This window comes from Peromyscus leucopus, chromosome 15 (genome assembly GCF_004664715.2).
Source record: "Peromyscus leucopus breed LL Stock chromosome 15, UCI_PerLeu_2.1, whole genome shotgun sequence".
NCBI classification, from domain to species: Eukaryota; Metazoa; Chordata; class Mammalia; order Rodentia; family Cricetidae; genus Peromyscus; species Peromyscus leucopus.
Genome location: NC_051076.1, coordinates 53,497,110 through 53,523,018, shown reverse-complemented (window position 1 = coordinate 53,523,018; position 25,909 = coordinate 53,497,110). Strand labels below are relative to the sequence as shown.

General features: G+C 48.2%; 1 protein-coding gene across 1 annotated transcript in view; it reads right to left on the bottom strand.

Annotated features, from left to right (window-relative positions):
* Nav1 (neuron navigator 1) overlaps positions 1 to 25,909 on the bottom strand; it is a 255,490-nt gene that overhangs the window by 6,334 nt on the left and 223,247 nt on the right. The window contains 19 exon segments of the mRNA XM_028876650.2: positions 2,698 to 2,816; positions 3,619 to 3,815; positions 4,286 to 4,357; positions 4,541 to 4,695; positions 5,989 to 6,224; positions 6,618 to 6,777; positions 7,036 to 7,131; positions 7,721 to 7,818; positions 8,103 to 8,271; positions 8,363 to 8,555; positions 8,806 to 9,002; positions 12,727 to 12,735; positions 13,506 to 13,630; positions 19,269 to 19,380; positions 19,600 to 19,683; positions 22,900 to 22,977; positions 23,094 to 23,117; positions 23,878 to 23,930; positions 25,019 to 25,189. Coding sequence (XP_028732483.1) covers positions 2,698 to 2,816; positions 3,619 to 3,815; positions 4,286 to 4,357; positions 4,541 to 4,695; positions 5,989 to 6,224; positions 6,618 to 6,777; positions 7,036 to 7,131; positions 7,721 to 7,818; positions 8,103 to 8,271; positions 8,363 to 8,555; positions 8,806 to 9,002; positions 12,727 to 12,735; positions 13,506 to 13,630; positions 19,269 to 19,380; positions 19,600 to 19,683; positions 22,900 to 22,977; positions 23,094 to 23,117; positions 23,878 to 23,930; positions 25,019 to 25,189 — 2,348 coding nt within the window.

The window sequence follows — 25,909 nt, the reverse complement described above, 5'->3', positions numbered from 1 at the left end:
TGAAGTTTTGATTTATGTAGCTTAGCTTCTCATGAAAGAAAACAAGTTGGTATAAATTGCTAGAATAATTGAGGATAATTTAGTATATTGTCCTAAAAGGTTGTTTAGAGACAAGGTCTCACTATATAGCAATTGCTAGCCTGGAACTCTTTATGTAGACATAAAGATCACCCATCTCTGCCTCCAAACTGCAAGTTCTGGGATTAAAGGTATGTGTCACCATAGTGCTTAGCTAATTTTCTTTTAAAACAGTCCCACTGTTTGGATCTGGCTGTCCTGGTGCTTACTATGTAGCCCAGGCTGGCCCCAAACTCACGGCATCCCTTCCACAGCTTCCTGAGATTACAGTCCTGGGCCACGTGCCCAGTTAAACCTTAACATTTGTTTGTAATTAATTAAAAATGTTAACTATGTAGTACCGACTGGCCTCAAATTTCTGACACTCCCACCTTATCCACATATCCAAGTGCTAGAGTTGTAAGACATGTGACACACTGTGGCCTAGACTGACTATTTATTATTTATTGTGGATCTGAGAACTGAGACTGGGGATTCAAGCATAGTAGGCAAGTGATCTACCACTGAGCTATATTTCCAGTTCTATGTTTGTTTATTTTGAATGTAAAAATAAAAATTGCATTAAAGATAGGCAATGAGGAAGGCTATAATGCAGACAAAGGACACATGAGTCATGAGAGAAGATAGAAAGCTATGGTTCTTTTCTACTTTCAACTCTGCCATAGCTGCGGCTGCTTTTTGCACCTGTGGCAGAGAAGTGAATAAAAAGTAATCAATAGTAAAATGTAACAGCCTGGGTGAGGCTCCACGGCTTCAGCATAACCGTTCTAACTGTACAGCCGTCCACTGAGATGGACAGACTTTGAGACAGGGCAGGTGTTTCAGTGGTTCCTTAATCTGGCTCTGTGACGTCTTCATTTTAAAATAGCAAAAACTTGTCTACATTTATAAAGTACAGTATATTTAAAACACGTATCAGTGGTGGAATGGTTAAATCAAGCTGATGATCTAGATATATGAAGTCGTATCTTTTTTGTGGTGAGAACGCTTCAGCCTGCTTTCTTTTAAAGTGCACTGTTATTGACCATAGTTACCATGTTATACAGTATATCTCCTCAACTATTCCCTCTGAATGAAACTTTGTATCCTTTGGCTGCTATCTACTCAGCCACCAAGGCTTCAGCCCTTGGTGACCCCCATTCTCTGCGTCTGTGTGTTCCACTTCTGTGAACTCCACTTGGAAGTGAGAACATGCATTATTATTATTCTCTTTATCCTTGGCTACTTCACTTAATGTAATGTTCTGTAGGTTCATCTACGCTGTTTCAAATGACCTATATCCATATCCATATTGCCTTGTATGTATATGCATATCACATTTTCATTATCTACTCATCCATGAAGGATACACTAAAACCATGTACAAATTTTATGACCCTACAATTATACTTCCCAGGGAGGAATTCTTCAATTTTAGTCATATATAATATCCTTTAATATTTAAAAAATTTTTGAGAAGCTGGGCGGTGGTGGTGCACACCTTTAATCCCAGCACTCAGGAAGCAGAGTAAGGTGGATCTCTGTGAGTTCAAGGCCAGCTTAGGCTACAGAGTGAGTTCTAGGAAAGGCACCAAAGCTACACAGAGAAACCCTGTTTTGAAAAAACAACAACAAAAATTTTTTTTGAGGATAGATATTATCTTTTAAATTTAATTTAAATCTATTAATAATACTGCAAAATTTTCCTTAAAAATACCACAAATTTATAAATGAAATAATGATTTATGGTATTGGTTTGATAGACAACACCTTTAGAGATTTAATAGATCACCATTAATTTATCTCAACAAAATTACTTTTATGGGTGATATATCACTGATAAAGACCAGATATTGAATCATGGTATTTTAGTGCTGGAATGGACTTCAGTAATCATTATGCTCTAATTTACAGGTGATAAAATTTATCTCATTTTATAATAGGTTCTAAATAGCTACTTCTTGAGAGAATACATACAAGGAGCCAAAAGGTCATTTCAATGTTCTCAGTATCATTAATCTCTAGGGAAATGCCAATCAAAATCACAGTTAGTTAAGAGCTTACCCCAGTAAGAGTGGTGATTTCCCTAAAAGGCTACAGATAACAAATGTGGAGGAAATAGAACCCTGTACACTATTTGTGGGAATGTAAATTAATATGCCCTGATGGAAATCAGGATGAAGATTCCTCCAACAATCTAAATCTGCTATAGGACCCACCAATCTTTCTACTAGGTAGATAGTCAGAAGAAATGAGGCCACTATTTTGAAGGGGCATCTTTTCTCCCATGTACGTCCAGCACCAACGTAGCCAAGTGTCTATCGACTGATGATGGATATAGGAAATCTGGCCTACATACACAGTGGAATATGATTCGGCCATGAAAGATCTGAAATCTTGTCATTTGCAACAGCATGGTTGCAAGTGTGGAAATACGCCGCACAGAGAAAGGTAAGTATCATCTGGTCACAGTCCTAGGGAGCGTATAAAAATCGATCTCACAGATATTTAAGGAGCATGGTGGTGGTCAGCGGCTGGGGAGACCAGGAAGGGGAAACCGGGGCAAGGTTGATCAATGGGTAGCAAGTTCTAGATGGATAGCAATAAGAAGCCTGAGTAGAGTTGGAGGGTGAGGCTCACCTTGATGCCATCCTTGGCTCCTTCCTGTAGATAGGGAATGATGGAATTGTTCCACAGGTCAATGAACCAGGTCCGGAAGTCCTCGACGCCAATGGGACAGGACAGAAAGAAGCAAGGGCCTGGGGACAACAACGCAGCCATGAAAAAGCCTGAGCACTCTGGTCTGCCCCACTCTGCTTCTTTTACTTCCTAGTCCAGGGCACAGGGGTGTGACATCCAAAGCTTTAGGGGAGATCTGGAGTTGTTCCAGAGCCAGGGTGCCAACTGTCTGGCAAACCATAATGTTTACAAGGTGGAAGTGAGACAAGGAGGAAAGCAAGCCTCTCACATCTCAATTCCCTCCTGCACGGCTTCTCTCCCTTTACCAACTAATTGTGAGGAGAGAAAGAGGGGAAGGGTAGCTTTACTTTTTAACCTGGTGCCTTGCACATGTTAAGTAAGCGCTCTACCACCGAACTATGCCCTTAGCACATTTATTTTATTTAAGTTATTTATTTAATTTTATTTTATGTGCATTGGTATGAAGGTGTCAGATCCCCTCGAACTGGAGTTAGAGACAGTTGTGAGCTGCCACGTGGTGCTGGGAATTGAACCTGGGTCCTCTGGAAGAGCAGACAGTGCTCTTAACCAATGAACCATCTCTCCAGCCCCAGCATATTTATTTAATTAACCTATCTATTTATTTTTAACAATGGGGAGGTTTCAATATGTTGCTCAGGCTGGCCTTGAACTTGTAGTTGGTTCAAGCAATTCTCCTGTTATCTCAAGTGATTTATCCAATTCATAGTGCTACTGCAGTGGAAAGGCTTATTAAATACTTAAGGCGTTCAACTCCAGCAAGCAAAGAGAGCCTCCCTCCAGGGGGTAAGAGACAAGAAGGGAAACAGCTTCCAGTCCCCGGGGGAAGCTGGAGCCCAGTACCGATGAGGAAGTCCGAGGTGCTGTGCTTCTCAAGGAAGGTGTGGAGGTGATACCACAGCTTGGGCACCCAGTCCAGCACCCGGAGCAGCTCTTCCTTGTTAGCATTGATGTCACTGTCCGACTCGACCAACTTCCTCCGCAGGTACCGGACCAGAAAGCCATTGGCCGGCTCCACATTGTTAGAGAAGGTCAGCATCCTGCCACCAGGGATAGGAAGAGCAGGGTCGGAGCGTCAGAGGGGACACTGCCTGGCTTTGTCCCTTGCCAGTCTGGCCCTCTTCCTGCCTGTCTCCCATTAATGCCCACTGGACTACTTCTCACATGACAGGAGGTAATGATGGCAGTATGGATGGGCACAGCTGATGATCAACTCTGACCTCCTCAATGACTGGCTGGCCTCACAGAGTGACCAGGAAGAAAGTTCTTAGGACGGCAGCCAGCCGGGGTCTCTCCTCCTCGGCTTTGTTCCTTCCCTGTCCTCAAAGCCCTCCTCTCCCACCCTGTAACAGACATGCAGAAACAGCAACTTCCCCTCCTAGCCTACAGGGCTCTGCCTCGTCTCTCCTGCTACTGACTGCTCCTCCGCCCACAAGTTCAGGATCTAATTATTATTTTTTACAGGCACCTGGGCAAGGCCAGAAGGTTCACGAAGGGACATAGTTCTTACCTGAAACTCAAGTGCAAGCCGTGGTTGGGTGTCATTTTTACAGGCTGATTGGTGGTGCCTATGATATAGGGACTGTGGGAAGAAAGGGGGAAGGATTCACTTAGATCCGTCGCAACAAGTACTGTCTCCACGCGCACACAATGGGAAGCCCACAGGTTGGCACTGTCTCCACGCACACACAATGGGAAGCCCATAGGTTGGCCGGGGCTGCATTCTTCCCCCTCTTCCCGCTGTTGTAAATGGTCCTGAGCTCACCATTTGTGGTACTTGCAGGTAAGGGCCCCATTCACCAGCTCACTGATGGAGCCTGCTTCACTCAGGTCATCCAACAGGATCACCAAGGGCACATCCCCAATTCCTGTTTCCCGGTCTATCTGGTTGGCCAGGTTGGAGAGGTACAGTTGCAGATCCTGGAATAAGAGAAGACAGTGGGTCTCAGCACTCACGAATCCGCACCCAAGGGACCTTGGCAAGAAGACTTTCAGAGAAGCTTAGTTAATTCCGTATTTCCCTGGGTCCCTTGGTCCCTGTTGGATGTACTTAAACATTGGATTACAGAACCAGACTACCACAGAATGACAGTAGTCCCAGAGGCTCTCAAACATCCGTCCGTCCATCCATCCATCCATCCATCCATCCATCCATCCATCTACCTACCTATTTATTGAAGTGCTGGGGATTGAACCCAGGGTCTTGTATATGCTAGGCAAGCATTCTGTCTCTGAGTTAAACCCCAGCCCCTTTCAAGCAAACCCTTTTGAGCAGCAATCTTAAATCCCATCCCCCCAAAGGAAGGAGAATCTATTGTTGTATTGAGGTGACGCCACCACCTCCTCAGCTTGGGACAGCTAAGGCTTGTGCCACTCCAAAGTTTTAGGGTACACTCGAGGTCCACCACTGGGGAGACGACATGTAATATTTAACCCCGAACACGTGCCCTCTGTCACCCGTGGTCTGATGGTAATAATGAAAGGCAAGGTAGCGGGAAGAAGATAAAAGAGAATGGATATGACAGACAGCACCGAGTGCAGAGAAAAAGAGGCTGTGTTTCCCTGTCGGTCAATAGGGAAAGAGGAACCGAGGGAGAGGTGAGAGAAAGTATGACGGAGGAGAGGTGAGAGAAAGTATGACGGAGGAACTTATGTGTAAGAGAAGCTAAGAGCAGGCTGTGGCTGGTTGCACAGCCTGCTATCCTAGTTACTTGGGAGACTGAGGCAGGAGGATTGCAAGTTCAGGACAGCCTGGGAAACTGAGGGAGACCCCTGTCTCAAAGGAAAAAGGAAAAAGAGAGCTTGAGGATGTAGCTCGGTTGTAGAGAGCTTGCCTAGCATGCACGAAGCCTTATGCTTAATACTCACCACCGCCACACACACACACACACACACACACACACACACACACACACACACACACACACGGGCAGGGGAGAGGATGGTGGGTGGACCATCTCAAGGCCAGCCTGGGCTACATAGCAAAACCCTGCCTGGAGAGAAAGAAAGGAGAGGAGAGGTGGGGAGAGGAGGAGATGACGAGAAAGGGGATATCAGGAAGAAGGAAGGGGTGGGAAGAACCCTGAAGAAGGGGAAAGATTAAGGCAGAGCTGTGGAAAGGGAAAAGGATGAGGGGCAGGAAGGGGCCAGGAAAAGGCTTGGGGGAGGCCGCGGCCCCGCACAGACTGGTAGGGGGTCTCGGGAGGCAGCCACCTTGCAAGATTGCTGGTGCATGTTGAAAGTGCTGACGATGCCATCAGTGACCTCCCGGCCCGAGCGCTCCACCAGATACTCAGCCAGCCGATTGGTCAGGTAGGTCTTGCCCGTGCCACTGGGGCCCGAGAGCACGAGGCGCCGGTGCTTCAGCAGGAGGCTTATGTAGTGCTGCATCATGGGCTTGGGGATGAGCGTCTCGAACACCAGGCTGTCGACACACTTCTCCTTCAGCCCTGCACCCCACCCCGGAAAGAAGCACTGAGTCTTAGCCAGCTCGGAGAATGGCAAGATACCTAAAGAGCCTTTCCTTCATCATCTAGGGGGCCCCTGAAGAAAGTCAGAACCACCTGTCTTAAGAGTTCCAGAGGAGTCACCTCACCCCCAGCTTTGAAAAACCTGGATCTCAATTTTAGGGATACACTTTCACTTAGAATGCGTAGAGATGAAGCCTGAGTTCAGCAAAAACATCAGACTGGGTCTTATCTTTTTTTATTTCCTCTATCACTTAAGCACCTTCACGTTAGGGTTTCTCAATAATCTCTTGTTATATGAATGTATGACGCAGGATTTAATGACCCTCTCCCTGCCTCCACGCCACACTACTTCCCGAAGAGGCAAAGACTGACCTTTGAGGGAGACCGATATGTTATTCACACCCCGGCGGCACGGCGGCATCTCAGGAGGCTCGGCATCCAACACGCGCTTCACGTGGCTGAGGCTATAGCCGTGGATAGACTCAGTGCTTAGCCCCAGGGTGGAGGCTGGGTCCATTTTAGAAATGTAGTCCTGGTGGAAGAGTCGGGAGACCAAGAAGATTGTGAGCATGCAGCCAAGATGGAACTACAGACGGAAAAGCCACAGGAGACGACAGACACACACTACAGGCTATGGAAGGAGGTGTAGCAGGAATAGGGTTTGTGCATTTTTCTATCTTGCCCACCCTCCCCAATAAAGCGTCAGAGGTTCCCAGGATCCTGGTGCCTGGATGACTGACCGCCCCTTGAGAAGATGAGCAACCCGTGTTGAGGGTGAGAACCACTTTACCTTGAACACTTGGAAAACAGCTTCATCCAGCATCTTCCAGTCCACCTTGCCACTGATCTTGCTACATCCCAAGAGGAACTCCTGCTGCTTTAAGTCCTGTAGGGTTAAGGTTGAGGCACGGGACCTCAGTGAAGATGTCACTAGAAAGGGAGACCCCAGAAAGCCTCGGGAGCTGGGTTCTCTAGTTTTGGGAATATTCAGAGCTCTAATTTTTTTTTTTTTTTTTTTGCATAAGTTTGATAGTACATCTCCTCTGTTTTATGTGACAGCCCCATAAGACCCCCAAAAAGAGGGGTGTGAAGGCAGGAGAATTGGAATTTTAGGTCATCTTCTGATACACAGCAAGTTCAAGGTCAGTTCAAGCTGAATGAGACCCTGCCCCCCCCTGTGATAAAACCATTATGAATTCAAATATTGTGAGTCCAAAGTGCATTCAGTACACACTTAAGCCACGGGAGCACTTGCTGTTTACTCTTATGGTTGTGGGGCAGGCTGGGAGCTGTGGCTCACTGGCACCGTCCAGGGTCTTGAGAGTGTTTCACACTGCCTATTGCTAGCCCAGGGACAGATCAAAACTCAGTGGAGTACAGTGTCTACTAACCACACATTGCTTTTGGACCAGTGCAAATTTGGGGCCATCTCTATCATGCTGATTCCTACACTGGCCCTTCCTAAAGTCCCTTACCCCTTTGATGATGTGCTGGGGTGGCATCCGTACCACCACCCGAAGGGTCACTTCTTCCTTTGGACCACAGGTGCTGATGCCATCCATGGGTGATAGGTCTGTGAAGGTGGGAAAGGCCTAATTGGTTTTAAGAACTCAGCCTTACATCGAGCTTTGTAGTTACTTTCCTTCCCAAATAATGGTTCCTTATTTATGACGAAGAAGAGATGGGAGCCCCCAGTCTGAAAAGGCATAGAGCTAAGAACCGCGGTGCTTACTAACGGTGCGATCTTCCTGATTTCAACACCATTGCCTCCTGGCCCAAGGACGCCAGGGCACAGGTGGAGGGACAGAAAAGAGCCCTTTCTCTTGCTACCCAAACAAGCTCTTCTCAAGCAGGTACCTGTATCTGCGAGACTGGGACTGAAGGGATGGCTGAGTGCAAGACCCAGGGAACGGCGAGGGGACGACAGAGCGGACGATCCAGGGACCTGCCCTGGGGTGCAGCCTGAGGAGGGGCCAGGAGCAACCTTCAGCCGGTCATTCTCTGCTTTCAGCAGGTCCACCTCCAGCTGTGGGCAGAAGAAGAGACAGGGCAGGTGGCAGGGTGGCGTGGATGTCGGACCCTGCTCCCCGCTCCTGCAGCTCTGCCCCGACACTGACCTGCATGTTGTGCATGGTCTCCCGAAGCTGGTCTAGCTGGTGGGCAGAGTTTAGGGCCTCCAACCGGATGTCTGTGAGCTTCATTTCTTTCTCCCACAGTTCAGAGCGGAGCTCCGAGACCTCCTTCTTCTCCGGCTCCTCCTCCTCATTGGCTTGGAACAGTCTAGTGTGGGGGACTGAATGAGCAGGAGCCCTGTAAGGAAGCAAGAGTCAGCCTGGATCCCAGAGAAGTACTGGGTGGCAGGGGATATTGACATGCCTGGCCTATAGTCCTGTTTCCATCTGATGATAGGCACCCAACTGGTATGTCAGGAAGGGTCCCTCTGTGGGTCTCACATGCCCAGGCAAAGTCCAGTAGTATGGTGGCATTTGTCAGGGTCTGTGGCCTTACTGCCAACTGCAGCCAGCAGTTTGCCAGGGTGGCTGGTGGATAGAGTACTTACTCAGTGACCTCAGTGCCCACAGAGGACGAGTTGGAGGACTTGATGGAGGGGGATGCCGTCTCCGTGGAGCCATGCTGTAGTTTGGGGGATGACGGGGCTGAGGAGTCAGGGGTGGCAATCTCCTCAATATCAGAGTATGAGGAGGCCGACTTGGGACCCTTTTTAATGCTGAAGGCTTTGTTGAAGGAACTCCGAAGCTGGAAGAGAGCAGATTCCGGGGAGAGAGAGACGTCAAGGCTCCACACTGGAGAGGGAGGACGGCTTTAGGGCCAGGTCAGGGACGTGGAGGCAGAGGATTTACCTGTCGTTACACCCACTCTGTGAGCTGTCCCTTGACTGGTGGTATATGGACAGAGGACTTATCTAGAAGTCAGTACTGATCGAAAGAGGAGGATCATTTGGTTTGCTGCCATTACAGGCCAGGGGGACTTAATGAATCCAAGGAGGGATTCATTAATGAGTCCACGTGTCCCTCGAGACAGAAAAGACTCCCCAGGTGTCACATGGTACACTTCTCAGCAACCCAGGTTTCCTCCCTTTTTCGTTATTCTAGAGCTTCTCTCTCTGTGGGTCTTAGGATGCCACTTCTGACTTAGGCTCATTCTAAGAGAACCTATTCATCTCTTCACAAATTAATCAGAAACTGACCATGTAGTCCCGTGAAGATCAAGAGAAGGAAGTGATAGGAAGTTTCATTTTATATTTCTTGTTCTCAGCACATGGCAGAGCGGTTCAAACAACCAAATGTAAGATCTCTTTCCTCCTTTTTAAAGGACAGGGTCTCATGTAGGCCAGGCTAGCCCTGAGCTCAGTAGGTAACAGTGGGTGATCTTGAACTCTGGATCCTCTTGCCTCTACCTCCCAAGTGATGGGATCATAGGTATTTACCCCTGTGCCCACCCTTCACCACTGCCTACTATACCAAGTGTCCTAGAATAAGAGCTCTTTTCTAGCCATTCTTTGGCTACTTGGGGCTCATAATCTGACCATAGCTTGTTTGATTCTGGTGGCGATGAGCTTTGGGGTTAGGGATGTGAGCTAGATATGCAAGCCAAGGACCTGACCCACACCCATTCACATGCCTCCACACAGCATGCACACACGTGCGCGCGCACACACAGGGGCACAGACATGGGATGGCAGCAAAAGACAGAGAGTAAAGGAGGGGTCAAGGGCTGTAGGGGACAAAGGCAAGCCAGATATTTGGAACAGTAAGTGATGTGGTGGGGGTGGGGCGGCACTGAGTATCTCCTTTCAAGCTGTCTTTCTTAGAACATGTCTGAAGACGGCCGGGAGCTTACAGAGCTAGTCCATGGTGTGTGTGGAACTTCTAGGTAAGACGTGAGGACCAAGCTGACTGGGGGAGATAGGTGAGAGTTTGTGTGCAGGTGGTTAGGATGTATTAACACGGAGCAACCAGGGCTTGAAAGTGCCATCAAGATGTAACAGGAATTTCTAAAGGTCTTGTAATAAAAAACCCGGAGCCAGATATCGGGGTGAAAGCTGAAAGATCAGAGAAGCAGAGTAAGCCACAGCCACCACCTCTTACCTCACCCACTCATCAGCCTGAAAAGGCTTTCTAGCTGAAAGGGGTTCCTCAGGCGAAAAGCCTTTAGTTCCTGTCTCCTCACGCCTTATCTACCTTTCTCTGCCCAGCCATCGCTTCCTGGGATATAAGGCATGTGTGCCTCCCAGTACCAGGATTAAAGGTGTGTACTACCACTGCCTGGCCTCTATGTTTAATCTAGTGGCTTGTTCTGTTCTCTGATCTTCAGGTAAATTTTATTAGTGTACACAATATATCACCACATTTCCCCTTTTGTCTAAAACAATAAACTTCTATTTTTATATAAATAAAATTTAATATCGATTAAATGAATATATAAAAATAAAATTTAATATAGAGTAAATTAATATATATATACAATTTAATATAGATTAAAATAAAAATTTTATATAGATTAAACATAGAAGCCAGGCAGTGGTAGCACACACCTTTAATCCTAGCACTTGGGAGGCAGAGATCCCTTTGGATCTCTCAGTTCAAAGCCACCCTGGACTATATGAGATTGACTCAGTCTAGGAGAGAAAACAGAGCCAGGCAGTGGTGGCACACACGCCTTTAATCCCAGGAAGTGATGGCTGGGCAGAGAAAGGTATATAAGGCGTGAGCAGACAGGAAGTAAAGGCTTTTTAGCAGAAGCATCCCTTTCAGCTAGAGGCTTTTTCAGCTGGAGCCTTTCAGATGAGGACTCAGAGGATTTCAGTCAGAGGATTCATGGAATTGGTGAGGTAAGACGTGGCAGTGGCTTGTTCCTTTGTCTCTCTGATCTCTCAGCATCTACCCCAATATCTAGCACTGGGTTTTTTATTTAAAGACCACTTAACATTGGAGTCACATCAAGTTACCTCCTCTGTGGAGAGTTGTTAAGAGTTGAGAGTGGAAAGGTCAGAGCTGACTGACTTGACGCTGTGTATCTTAAGGAAGACATCCAGGCTTCCTGAGTTTCAATCCTGTGGCGTTTTCTCGACACTACTCTCTCCCAGGGGTCAGTCTGTCTCTTGTCTGTGTCTCCTTCCCTCTCTAGGGAGAAATCCTGTGAGCACGGTCTTCCTGCAGCAGGAGCCCTCTGCAGTCAGTACACTTCCGTGACAGCAGCGCTCGCTCTCCGTCACCTTCAGTCACCTTCAGTATCCTGACAGTCAGGGCTGCAGGGAAACTGTTCCTACAGAGCAGCACTGGCTGCATGGTTCGACCAAACGTATTCAGCAGAGGATTCTCTGCCAGAGATGGGCTGTCTTAGAACTTTCCCAACGCGCATACACTAAGTAGGAAATGCAGAGCCCCTCAGAGGTTTCTGACGATGTTATCAGTTTTTAAGGGCCATCCCAGTGGCCTGGTGATCTGTACAACACTCTTTGGGAAAGGCTACTCTGAAGATCCAGATTTAGATGACCAACTGGCCTCTCCATCTGCGTGTACCTGCCCACCGTGTGTGTGTGTGAGTGTGTGTGTGTGTGTGTGTGTGTGCGCGTGCGCGTGTGCCTGTGCGTGTAGGTCAGAGGACAGCTGTGCAGAGTCAATTCTCCACTTCCACCTTGGCGTGGGTTCCAGGGTCCAACTCAGGCCTGGAATTCACTGTGGAGGCCAGGCCGCCATTGATTTCATGGCGTTCCTCCTGTCTCAGTCTCCCTAGTGTTGGGGTTTAGGCATACACCATCAGGCTGGAGGCTTCTAACTGACGGGGCAGTGAGCTCAGCTCTCCCCATCCTCCACATCCTGGTACAATGCTGGGAGACAGAGTTGGGGGGCACATGACTGCTTTGGAATAGAAATTCTAGGCCACATGCCTGTTTGCCTCTAGTCCCCAAGATGTCCTTGGAAGCTCCATGGCCTTTGGGGTGACAAGTATTCCCTACGCTGGATGAAATAAATCCCTCACCTGTCTCTGGTTCACACTATTCTAAGGCTAATTTTTCAGATAAGCCCGAAATGGACAGGCCTCTAGAAACTGTGATCCAGATAACCTTTATTGACTCTCTTCCCTTTTAGGATTCTATGGTGAGTGGGACAGAAAAGAAAAGAAAAACAAAAAAACCAAAAGCTCATTTTCTGGAGAGCAGGGCCTCAGTGGGTCTACTTTTTATAACAGGCCAATCTTGGAACAGGGGAAGCCGGCGGGCAACAGATTTGGATTGTGTTAGGATTTCCCGTTTGACCCTTAAGCAGACCACTCCTCTGTCCTCATGAGGGGCAGCGTGGATGGACCATGCAGTGGGGTGAGTTAGGAACCAGGGGCAGTGGGGGTTATGAGTGACTTTTTTTTTTTTTTTTTTTTTAAGAGAAGGTACTTGCTCTGGAAATAGGGAGAGTGTGCAAAGGGAGAGAGAAAGTACAGGGAGAGGAACTGAGTCTCTTACCTCATAAACCTGGAAAAAAATAGGGATTGGAAGTCAGCATTTTGAAGGAAATAAAAGGAAAAAAAAATGAAAAGAAAGCAGCAGCAGCAGCAACACTAATCATGCATTTCACACAGCTGTTTTTTCACACAGCTGTTTCTTCACACAGCGGGGGTGGGGTGGGGATGGGGGTGGGGTGGGGCGCCTGTCTGCCCTAGGTATGGCCAGCCTTCCTCAGCAGGGGACAGGGACAAACCGGCTCACTCTCCCTTTCAGTCAGTCAGACAGTACCCTGCACCTGCCTGAAGGCTTTAGCAAGCTCATCCAGGGTCAGTTCAGAGCTGGGGGGCGGGGGCGGGGAGTGGGGGGCAACACACACAACAAACCCACCTCAGGACCAGCCAGAGGCACCTCTCCCAAACCTAAGGCCATGGCCCCCAGGAGCGTCTAGAGTGAGCCACTTGGCTTGTAAATTCTCTCCACAGTGAGAGTGGAGAGCGACAGATAATGTCACTTTTCCCCCTGTATATTTTCTCAGCTCCTTCGGTGGCCAAATACATTTGACCTCCTCAGTAGGCCGAGCCCCAGGAAGGCAGACATGGATAAAGACTGCAGAGTGCTGGTGGGTGGGGTAGACAGTGGATGGAGGAATGGGGACCTGGTCAGACTTGTTCCCAGCAGAGGTCACACTGACACCTCACTAGAAGGGACTAGCTCTTGGTGGTCCTGAAAGGATCAGTCCCCTGCACTGGGGTAAATGTAACCCGCCGCCGCAGGTCGGCTCTCAAAGTTTCACCTACCCAGCTCTTCTTCTTCTTCTTCTTGGCGTCAGCGTCCTTACTGCTGCTGCCGATGCTGGAATGGCTGGTGATGCTGTTGAGGCTGGAGATGCTATCTGAAGAATTCTGTCTCTTGATCCGGAGTTCTGTGGGCCAGTACAAGTGGGAAGAACACAGGTAGATTTAGAGAAGACTCGAGGCTTAAGGAGTCTAGCTGCAGCCGGCAAGAGGGGGGGCGGACCCACCAGCTTCTAGGTACGGACTACTGATCTGGTGGGTTCCTCGTCAACGAACACATGCCGAGTTACAGCCAGGCTTCAGCGTAGAAGAAAATGCAAAAGTGAAAAAAGAAACAGTTGCGAGTCTCAGGAAGCTCCCAGCCTAAGTTGGGCATGGAGGGGCCCAGCATTTGGCAGGCTAGAGGACTGTGAGTTCTGTGCTAGCCTGGGTTACACAGCAAGACCCTGTCCAAAACCAAAATAGAACAACAGCAAAGCCGCAACAAGAAAGAACCCCCAGTTTGGTATCAGAAGGGTTTAGTACTGAGCTCAGATAGACTACATGTCTAAAGGACTTGAAGCTGGCCCTGACACTTTCATGCAGATACAACCTGTGTGTGTGTGTGTGTGTGTGTGTGTGTGTCTGTCTGTCTGTCTGTCTCTGTGTCTGTGCTTTAGCAAAGTCTCACTCTGTATTCCAGGCTGGTCTTGAATCCGTGACAGTCCTCCTGCTTTGCCCCCCAAGTGCTGGGTTTACATGTATGAGCCACCACACCTGTTTTTGTTGTTTGTTTTGCTTTATTTTTTTGAGACAGGGTCTCATTCTGCAGCACAGGTTGACCTGTAACTGACTCTGTAGCCCAGGCTGGCTCTAAACTTGTGGCGGTCCTCTTGCCCCGTGCCCTATTATATTTTTATGATCCTCCAGCAACACTTGGCTGCCTTTTGGCTCAAGGTCAAGTATAAGCAGCCTTGTGCCTTGCATTTAACCTGAATGAGCTCCATTTTGTCATCTGGTAGGCAGAAGATTTCAATTCTCTGAGGTCTACAACAGCAAGAAAAAAACGAACCACTCTTCCTTAAAAAGTGGGAAAGGGATAAAGTTCAACAGAGGAGACGTTTACGTACTGAAAGAGCAGAGATATTTCAGATAGGAACACTGAGAAAAGCATTGGGAGCTGAAGAAAGGTAGATGCAGATGCCCTGGGTTCAAGCCCCCTCCCACTAAAAATGAAAAAAAAAAAAAAAAAAAAGGAGCAAGCATCTTGACTAGCATAGGGAGCTTTCAATAGCTGCAAGTCCAATCTATTAAATTAAAAATTACGTCCAAGATACTTTCAATAACAAGAAGGGCTAGAGATACGGCACAGTGGTAGAGTGCGCTCCAACCCCCAGGACTGGGAAGGGGGAGAGGGCTAAAGACATGTCTGTGGCATCATCCATCTGCAGCAGTTAGGAAATAGTTCACGCATCTTGAGTTTTGTGCCGGGCACACGTGTTGGCTAGTTATAAATAAAACACAGCTGGGCACTGCTGGTTAAGCACTCTTTCTAGTGAAGCTACAGGAAGTGCTCCTTAGGAAGCGGCTTCTTGGTCAACATGAACTAAGGTTATGTGAACATTCACAGCAGGAAGCCATCATGTATTCATTTAGCAAACGTCTATCTCAGGGGCAAAGCTCACTTGGAAAGTCAGAAATAGCTGAATATCCCAGATATATCACCCGTGATAACGGATCAAATTATTTTCTGTCTTATTCTCCTCATTATAAAATGTGCTTCGTTAGGTTGTCATCTGGAATAAGTGAATACAGGTAAAAAGCTTAGAAAGGTGTCCACTGTATGCCAGAACGATTTATAGGCAGAATATCAGACACAAGAGGAAATGACGGGAGATGGGGCTAACAAGAAAGGCACATTAGAGCAGGAGAGGGCTGGTGCGCAGCTCGGTTTTTTTTTTTTTAAATGTGCATTGATAGTTTGCCATGGGTGTCGGGTCCCCGGAACTGGAGCTACAGACAGTTGTGAGCTGCCATGTGGGTGCTGGGAATTGAACCCGGGTCCTCTAGAAGAGCAGTCAGTGCTCTTAGTCACTGAGTCTCTCCAGCCCCTCTAAAGGACCGAGGACACATTTTTCCTCTTTTAACCTGCTTTTCTGAAATGTTTCAAACATGAGGGAAAACTTACAGCATAGTAAAATAACACTCAGACGCCCTCTGCCTGATTCAGCCATTGTTAACTTTATTGTCTCTGCTCCCTCCCCACTTTCTCACCCAATTTGAAAATAAGTTGCAGATGACATTTTACAGTTAAATGCCTGAAGATATATCTCCTGTGAATATGGATGTTTGCTCACAATAGCATTATCAGACCAAAGAATATTCATCATAATTCCTTTTATCTAATAACCAGCTCATATTTAAACTGGAATGCTTTCCGATCTGAACTGACAATGCAGTTACTCTGGGGGCGGTGGGAAGGAGGGACCGGAGCACTCAGAGCCAGCTAGGGAATTACTGCAGTCATCCAGGAGGAGGACAGTGGAGTGCCTGGGCCAGGACAGGTACAGAGAGGGAGTATAATTGGGATTGCATAGGCATCAGAATGAAGTCCCTCCAAGGGCCGAACAGTGAGGAGGAAAACAGGAGTGTTAGATTAACCGCCTGGCGCCTAGGCTGATGATACCTGAGCCGGGAGAAACTGCAGATGGGAAAGGGGTGGGTTGTGTATTTATACAAGGGTGGCGCAGAGGGGTTGCTGCAAGTTTGAAGCTAGTTTGGTCTCCATAGGGAGTTTGAGGCCAACTAGCTACACAGCAGGACCTTGTTAAAGAAACAAACAAACACAGAGATACTTGCATGTTCATGCTTACTGCTGCACTATTCACAACAGCCAGGCAATGGAACCAGTCTAGCTGTCCATCAACAGATGAATGAATAAAAGAAATGTGGTACATATATACACAATGGAATTTTATGCAGACATAAGGAAAAAATGAAAGTTTGACATTTACAGAAAAATCGATGCAACCAGAAATAATGCTAAGCAGACTCAGAAAGACAAATATATTTACTTTCATACATAGAATCTAGATTTAAGTGTGTGTGTGTGTGTGTGTGTGTGTGTGTGTGTGTGTGTGTGTGTGTTTAGGTCACAAAACTAGAAATGGACCATAACCAAAATAATCTTGACGAGGACCAAAGTTGGAGGGATCACCCTGTCATATTTTCAAACTAACTGCACAAAGAAGTAATTAAGGAGGTATGGTGCTGGCTAAGAATAGATACAGAACATGGTATTAGAACAGAATCCAGAGTTAAAGCCATACATTTACTTTATTTTTGTCAATCGACAAAGACAAATTCTAATGTAATTCAGTGGAGAAAATAATCTTCATTAAATGGTACCGGAACAACTGGCTATCCATATGTGAAGAATAAAATTGGGCCTCTATCTCATAGCATATATATATATATATACACACACACAATATATATATAATCTTGTGAAAACGAAGCTGACTATGGAACACTTGCCTGTAATCCCAGCAGCTGGGAGGTGGAGGCAGGAGGATCAGGAGTTCAAGGTCATCCTTGGTTACATAGTGGATATGTGAGGCCAGTTTAGGCTGTAGGAAACCCTGTCTCTAAAAAAACCAACAAACAAAAAAAAGCAAAAATCTATTAAAAATGAACAGAGACCCGATGTAACTAACATCTGAACTCGAGGCTGGAGAGAGAGCTCAGTGGTTAAGAGCATTGTTCTTGCAGAGGACTGAGATCAATTCCCAGCATCCACACGGGGTGACTCACAACCATAACTCCAATTCCAGAGGATCTGATGCTTCTTCTGACCTCCTCAGTTACTAGGCACACACACTCAGCGCCAGACGTACATGCCATGTGAGTAAAACCTTACACATATAAATAAATGAATCTAAAAATAAAACTTTACAAAAGATCTAAAACTATTTCAGAAGGAAACATGAAAATAACTATAATCTCGGATTAAGGAATGTGTGTGTGTGTGTTGTGTGTGTGTGTGTGTGTGTGTGTGTTGGGGACGGAACTCAGGGCTTTGGAGATGTTGGTTAAGTGCTCTATTACCAAGTGCACCCCTGCCCCTCATAGGCACCCACCTTCACTGTCTGCAGCAAAGCATGGCTGACAGCCGAATACCAAGGCTAACCTGCCGCAGAGCCCCAGTGGACCTCGACAGCTTCTGACTATGCCATTTGAATTGCAGGTTGAATCCTCCTTGGAGTGCGAAGTGATGCCAGGTTACATCATGTACATGTGTGTAAACCAACCACACATTTGTGCGATTTTGAAACTGCCTTAAGATTTATTATTTTTTTGCCAACCTTGGAAAGAAAGTAGCACACTTTCTCCCATTTGTGCCTGGATTGTATATGGATGCACAGAAGCGCATACGTACGTATGTGACATCACAGAAGCATATACATAGGCATGTGACATCACAGAAGCACATATGTAGGTATGTGACATCACAGAAGCACATATGTACGTATGTGACATCAAGAAAAAAAATAAAGATGTGACATCACAGAAGCACATATGTAGGTATGTGACATCACAGAAGCACATATGTACGTATGTGACATCACAGAAGCGCATATGTAGGTATGTGACATCACAGAAGCACATATGTAGGTATGTGACATCACAGAAGCACATATGTAGGTATGTGACATCACAGAAGCACATATGAAAAAAAAAAAATACGTAGGTATGTGACATCACAGAAGCACATATGTAGTACATCAAGAAGTATATGTGACATCACAGAAGCGCATATGTAGGTATGTGACATCACAGAAGCGCATATGTAGGTATGTGACATCACAGAAGCACATATGTAGGTATGTGACATCACAGAAGCACATATGTAGGTATGTGACATCACAGAAGCACATATGTAGGTATGTGACATCACAGAAGCACATATGTAGGTATGTGACATCACAGAAGCACATATGTAGGTATGTGACATCACAGAAGCACATATGTAGGTATGTGACATCACAGAAGCACATATGTAGGTATGTGACATCACAGAAGCACATATGTAGGTAAAAGGTATGTGACATCACAGAAGCACATATGTAGGTATGTGACATCACAGAAGCACATATGGAGGTATGTGACATCACAGAAGCACATATGTAGGTATGTGACATCACAGAAGCACATATGTAGGTATGTGACATCACAGAAGCACATATGGAGGTATGTGACATGATGGTAGAACCTAGACTGTCTAGGGGACCAAGAGGAGAAGCAGGAAGGGTGAGGGTTGAAAAGGAGTGGACAGAGGGGAAAATATATTCAACATATGATATGTACTTGCGCAAAAACTTAAAAAATAAGTAGAAATTTAAAAACAAACAAAAAGGAGTGATTTCTAGCTGGACCCGCCAGCACACACCTATAATCCCAGCACTTGGGAGCCGGGGGCAGCAAAGGCTCCATGATGAGGCCCCGTTGAGACTCCTCTGACCGTTCTTCGGCTCTGGTCTAAAGGCCGAGGAGAGGGTAGTAGGCCTGTGGAGATCACAGGTCTCCTCTACTTGCCCTGCTCCTCAGGGGTTATGAGGTCACTCGTCTGGCCCTGATCACTGGACAATCCAGATATCACACTGCAGAGTACCTAACGGCCCTCAGCGTCTGGAAACTGGATATGAAAGTTGGCGTGTTATGGGCCCCGTCGTGATCTTTCTTTCCTGTTCTTTTTCAGTTCTGTTCACTCTGTGGCTAACATCCTACCTTTGGGTGTGGCTTCTGAGGCATTCAATGCTCCCTGGATGACGGCCTGGGCCTCAGAATTCTTTTTCTTCAGGAAGTCTATAGTTTCTCGCAAATCCAGCAGCTCGGTGTCCTAGGAGACATGATAGTTGTACTGTTGTTTGCACGGCAGGACACTTACAGTGAACCGGGCATGGGATGCTACTGCCCTGGGTAGAGAAGGCCAGGGATCTGGGAGTGGTGGACACGGGATCCTGTATCGACAAGCAGGCTGAGAAAATGGCGCCGATGGGGGAGTGGATGAGGTGGCCCTGGCTAGCAGGTTTAGAACTCACCGCCCGGGGCCGCTCACCTTCTCCTCGGCTGTCTCGGCCAGGTGTCGCAAGCGGGACGTCATGTTCACCAGGCTCTGCTCGAAAGCAGCCACCAGGTTAGCCTGACACAAACACACAAAGAAGAACTCAGGGGCCATGCGGCTGCGGGGGAGGAAAGGGCTGATGGGGAGTAGTTTAATAGACATCCTGTGTCTCAGAGCTGACCGACGCAAGCAAAACTCTTGGCGGTTTTAAGGTATCTCTTCCCCTGGGCAGACAAGGGTGGAATCAAATAGGTTTTTTTTTTTTTTTGAAGAGAACCGGCTTCTCCAATAACACTGTGGAGGGTAGGGCAGGAGCTTCTCGGGAACTTGAGATCTGGTTTCTACCACCTGCCAGAGGTGGTCAAGTCCTGCCCTGTCTTATGTGGTAGGAAGGTTTGATGGGAGAGCAGCAGCCTCTGGAATCAGTCTTTAACTGTTTTTGGTTTAACTCCACCATGGAGGGACGGATCTCCTGGTACCAAATGACCTTCCGGTAAAATCTGTTTGGATTAGCTCTTCTGCCTCTGCACCTGGCCGACTCTCTATTCTTGTCTCCTCCTGGCTCTGGAGATCGCCCTATTCCCGGCAGGGCTGGAGGGAACCCAGAAGCTGTGCCAACCACTTCAGGGGCATTCCACACTTTGGCCACTAGGTGTCAGGTCTACATTGGCTATTGTAGGAACTTGGGCTCCTCTCGACGTGCACAGATCCGGTTCTCTGGTAGGGAGGCTGGGGAAAGGTACCCAGTGGTTTGATCTCCGGCTAGCCAACTGGCAGTGAAGGGGCATAGGAAAAGTGAAGGGACTGGGGTACAGGAGCGGAAAAGGGGCCACTCAAGGATGGACAGTCTCCAGTGAGAACACCAGGGGACGGGAGTCTAGCAAGAGGCAGAAGGCTCTGGGCAGGTCCCTGTGACGTCCGCAACACACTCACTGCCTCCTATTATTCCATAAAGTGATTTGTCCTCTCTGACCACCAAGTCAAATTTCACCAGTGCCCTTGGAGCTGACAAGGCTGGAGGCAGTATCTTCCATATTTCCCGTAAATCTGTGGAGGCCTGGGCTCCCTAGTAGACATATATCATGATCTAAGCATCTTTCTTTCATAGTCTTTTTTTTTTTTTTTTAATTTGAGAGAAGATTTCACTAAGTTACTCAGGCTGGCCTTGAATTCACTCATTCAAACGGGCCTTGAACTTACGACCCTCTTGCTATAGCCTCTCAAGCATTTGGGATTTCTAGCTGGCCTTGTCAGGCCCAACTCTCACCTTCAACTATTTTTAAGAAAAAATTTTAAATGTCATTTGTATGTAGGTGTTTTGCCTTCATGTATATCTGACACCATGCAGGCCAGAAGAGGGTGCTGGGAATTGAACCCAGGTCCTCTGGAAGAGCAGCCAGTGCTCTTAATCCACTGAGCCATCACCACCCCAGGCCCTATCTTCTGTCTTCTTAATCTCAGCTCCTCTTGTGTACTTCTAACCAAGCATCTCATGGTCCCTGAGAATCTTCTCAAGAGCCTGGAGAGCCCCTGGCCTCCTCATACATTTCTGCGTGGACTCTCCTCATCCGGGGAACTGGGTTTTCCTCCTTCTTCTCTTCTACCTTTCTTTCCCTACACTGAACCTTACTCTAATCCCAACTTCAGATGAGGGTGCCTGTGAGACACTAGGCCAAGTGGTCCTTCTGCAGAGGTTAGCATCGGAGTAATACAGTGACCTGCGGCGTCTCTTCCCGGCCGGGATGTGTCATCTTCAACAGCTTGGAGGTCCCATTCGACATAGCGTAAGTTTGGTTCAACATCAGGCATCCTGAGGAGAGCTCTGGAACCTGACATCACCTCTCCGGCTTGAGGGAAGGGCTCTGACCCTTGGCAAAAATCTACCTCTAGATTCAGAACTCACCAGATCTGGGTGTTTAGTTTGTTCTCTGGTAGCCAAATGGAACTTCCTGTTCTAAGAAAAGGCACCCTCTAAATTCACTTTCTGGAACTAGCCCAGCCTTGACAGCACACTATGGCTGACAGGCTGCAGAGTAAATAAATCAGGCATAATGATGTTCTCCGCCTCCCTGGCGCCTCTCTCCTTCAGCATCTCCCAGACATGAATTTCCTAGGGTGTGCAGGCCATGACCTAGGCCACTGGCCCTGACGGGTGTGGTATAGGATGGTTCTTGTTTCTCTTAGAATTCTTTTGGTCCCAGAGAGTTTGAAGCTTGATCTGAGCTTCAAACAAATCAGTCAGGACTGGACTTATGAACTGAGGATTTGGGAAAAAGAATAAAGACAATAACCAACGTGGTAAGGGAGCTGTTTCTAAAATGTGCTGGAAACATGAAAAATCTTGGTGGATATTCTACCTGATTCCAAGGGCTAGGACCTGGCAGAGGTCCCCAGAGAGGAAGGGAAGACAGACGGGCAGAAAGTGCTGTGGAAATTGCAGACATGGTTTGTGTGTGTGTGTGTGTGTGTGTGTGTGTGTGTGTGTGTGTGTATGTGTGTGTAAACACACTTGGAAAGCTCCTGGAGACCCAGCTCAGCTGTTGTTTACAATTTTGGGAGAAAACGGCTCTTATGATCTCTGCTTGCAATTTGGTCACAGGGGAGGAACGACTCACGGTGGAGGTAGATGAGGCAGCCCCATTCATTTCTCCCCATCTCTCAGAACAGAAAAACTAAGGTCAGGTCTGGAGGAAGGTAGTCATTCTAAATGGATATATGGAGGGTGGCTTAAATGCAGAAACGAAGCCTGTTGGGTCCAAAGCTAAAGCTCAGATCGATTCTGCCAGCTGCCTGAGGCAGAGCCAACTGGGAACCACATCGGCAGCTGGAATGGGAGTTCGGCTTTGAACTGGTCTCAGAGTCATCAGACAGAATTCTACTAACCAGGTCTGTTCCTGCTCAGTTATGTGGCATTGATGAAGAGATAAACACACACCCGGGGCAGTGGAAAAGGATCCAAGGGCTCAGTAATTAAAATGCATTGCTATTTTTGTCCATGTCCAATGGCAAGGTTGCTTCTGCCCCTCTGCAGAACCACTGGTCTCCGTTTTCTTTAGGAAGGTCAAAGGTTACCAGATACCAACCAACTCATCCATCCCGACTAATGAAGGTGGGGAAAATGGTTCTTAATGAAGGCTCAGAAAAAGCGAAGGGCAGTCCCCAAATCTTCTGTGGTAGAGCTGTGAACAGAACCTGCTCCCTAGAGGTCTAAAGACAGGGCAGTCTTCGTCAGCTCACCTTCCCACATCGCCTATGTTAACTAGGGCTAGGCCTTACCCTGCTTCAGGTACTCACATTGGCAGAAAGCTGCGATGTCAGGGTGGCCACTTTTTCCTGGGAGGATTCCAGCTCCCTACGGAGCTTCCGAATTTGCTGTGGAAGGAAGAGAAAGGCAAGCTGTTGATGGTGGAAGAAGTGGAGAGGCTGGAAGGAAAATGGAGCGTGCGGTGGTGGTGTTAACAAGCGGAGACAAAGGCTTTGGACCCTACCTCAGATTGCATCCTCTCCTCAGCCTGAAGAAGCGGGCACAGAGGGAGAGAAAGAGAGAAAAAGCAGCTGGTTACTATGGAGGTGCAGAGGCCAGGCCCAAGTGTCAGGGCGGAAAGAGGAAGAAGCGTGATGGAGAGATGCAGAGAGAGGCGTCCCCTGTCTCTTGGCCCTGGCTCCTCACAGGACTGGCTCGGAGCTACACTCAGGTTTAAACACTAGGCTTCTCTCTGGTGCTTCTCTTTAGCCAAGCTTGTTATTGCCAAAGAGGCTAGAGGACGAGCCCAGGTGGTCTGAAAACAAACTTTGATTTTTAGCAACTTGAGGAGTAAAGAATTGGGGTCAAAGAAATCTAAGAGTCAAAGGATATCTAAGAGCCAAGCGCTCTGTGTGGTTCCCCACAGAAGACATTAATTCTGCACATTACTGGGTCTCTCGTCTTGGGAACCTACTTATCTCGGGTGCTAAAAACATTCCCCACTTCCCATGGCGGGAAAGAGTGCGGTCACAAGGGGATCCTCACTTTTCAAAGGAGGGGGAAAAAGGAATACCAGAGTTGCTTGGGAGTTGGCGGCAAGGCCAGAAAGAACTGAGGGGACCCAAGGCGCCTCATCTGAGTGCTCCAAGCGCTAGGTGCCTCCCCCGACACCCACTCCCAGGCCCACAAGGTAGAATGCAGAGACAGTCGTTCCCCATCCCCATCCAGTTACCCAACCGAAGGAGGTCTGAGGGGATGTGGGATGGCAGGGGAGGGGGCAGGAGGGGAAGGGACATTAATGGTCTTACTGAGGAGTAGGTGGAAGAGGCACTGGAGGCCAGAGACAGCACCGAGCCATGAACTGAAAGAGAAGGAGGGCACAGAAGGTTAGCAGGAGGCTCCAGGGTCCGGAAGTTCCTGGGAGGAGCCCTAAGGTGAGTTTGGACTGATGCTGGAGGGCATCTGGAGCAAACGGAGAGAACCACACAGGGCACCCCGTTCATATCCCAACAGCCCACAGCAGGCACGTATCCAAGGGCATGGTCCTGAATAGAGACAGCCTCCCCTTTCTTTCATCAATAGTCTCCGGCAGCCTGGGCCTGGTGGTCCCTTGCTCAGCCTGACTGAGGAGCATGGGGGTCCAGAGAGAGGGAAAGGAGATTTTCATGGGTGGTCAGCCTCTGCTCGGCTCAGCCAAGAAAGCACTTTAAGTTGCAGAAAGAGGGGAGTTTCTTGTCAGAGCTGCTCAGGACCAACACTCTGATTCTATCTGTGCCTCCTCTTCTTACCCTTGCAGCGCTAGCCTATGAGCCTGGGGACCACGCAGGTGGGAAAAAAAATGAAGTGGGGAATAATACTCTGTGATCATTCAACAGAACCCACTGCAAGAACTAACAGAGCTAACACACCATCTATGAGGGATGCATCCTGGGAATAACAATGGAGGTCTCATGAACCCCACGGCCTGGTCTTCCATTAACACCCAGATTACCGTCAACCATCAGATGGCCAGCCTGGGAGCTAGTCTTTGGAGCACTCTAGAAAGAGGACTGAGATGCCTAGTTGTTTGTATCGATTACAGAGCTACCATTTTGTCCCCGTATCTCTTCTGAGAGACCGTGGGGAAGAAAGACTACGCGTAGAATGAGGAGGACAGAGGCACTAAGGAGTCCCACTTCACCCTTCCAAATCTCGGTTTCCCTTCCCTGGGCCCCAATGGTAGATGCTCCATCCCTAAATCCCAGTGCTAGGTGGTGCCACCCAAGGTTTCTGGGCCCCCAGACCCTTCAGAGTTATGGGACGACAACTGAAATGGCCCAAGTTGATGTCTTGTGAATTATATATGTGTGTGTGGCGGTGGCGGTGGCGGCCGTGGAGGTGGGTTGGTGGTGGGTGAGGGAACCCAGCAGAGCTGGAATGAGTGTGAACCGCGTTAACATGAAGTCTCACCATCATCCGTGGGGTCTCGGAAGGATCCTGACCGAATCATTCCCTTTGGTCTCTCGGCCAGGGACAGGGTGCTCCCCATTTGGGACCCGCTGTACAGCTCGAAGGCCGCCTCGTGGGTGGGGATGCTGTTGGAGCGGGTGATTCTTGGCGTGGTGGCCGCAGTGGGACTCACTGGAAGGACAGAGGGAAGGGGGAAGGGAGGGGGAAGGGGGAGGCAGGAGAAGAGGCAGGGTCATCAGCTCTCTGAGTCCCTTGTGGGGGACAGAGCGGGAGTCACTGAGAGGCAATGGGAGGGAGGGAGGAGAGGAAGGAGCGGTAGGTGGGGCGTGGGGGTGTGCAAGCAGCTGGAGGTCAGGAGTAACCCCTCCTGGGAAGAAGGTTGGGCCCTGACGGAGAAGGACTCCATGGTCTGTAGTCAGGAGCTCCCCTTAATGCTGCCTGCCTTGGAGCTGCTGCTTTGGAAGGTTAGGCTGGGGGCCTGGCGGCTTTCCCGAAACCTTCACATCACGAGGATGTGCAGATGGAAATGGGATGCTGTGGCTCGTGAAGACACAACCGGAAGCTGTCTTAGCGGGGACCGAGAACTCAGACCGAGACTCAGATCCAGATGATGAAACGGAACCAGCTACAGAGAAGGGGGACCAGGCTGTGGGATCCAGCGGGCTCCGCCGGCGTGGAAGGGAGTGAGGGCCCCAGTAAGAGCAGTATCACTCTGGGTCTCTATCACTCAGCTCTCACACTAGACTATGGCCTCTCTGCCCAGCATCCGCTGAAAGGAAGGTCGGACAGACAGAGCGGATGAAAGTGTCAGCGAGGCTATGGAATCCACAGCTGTGGGATCTGTTGACCACAGAGGCCACCCCCACGTTTCCCTTGTTAAATTGCTGCCTT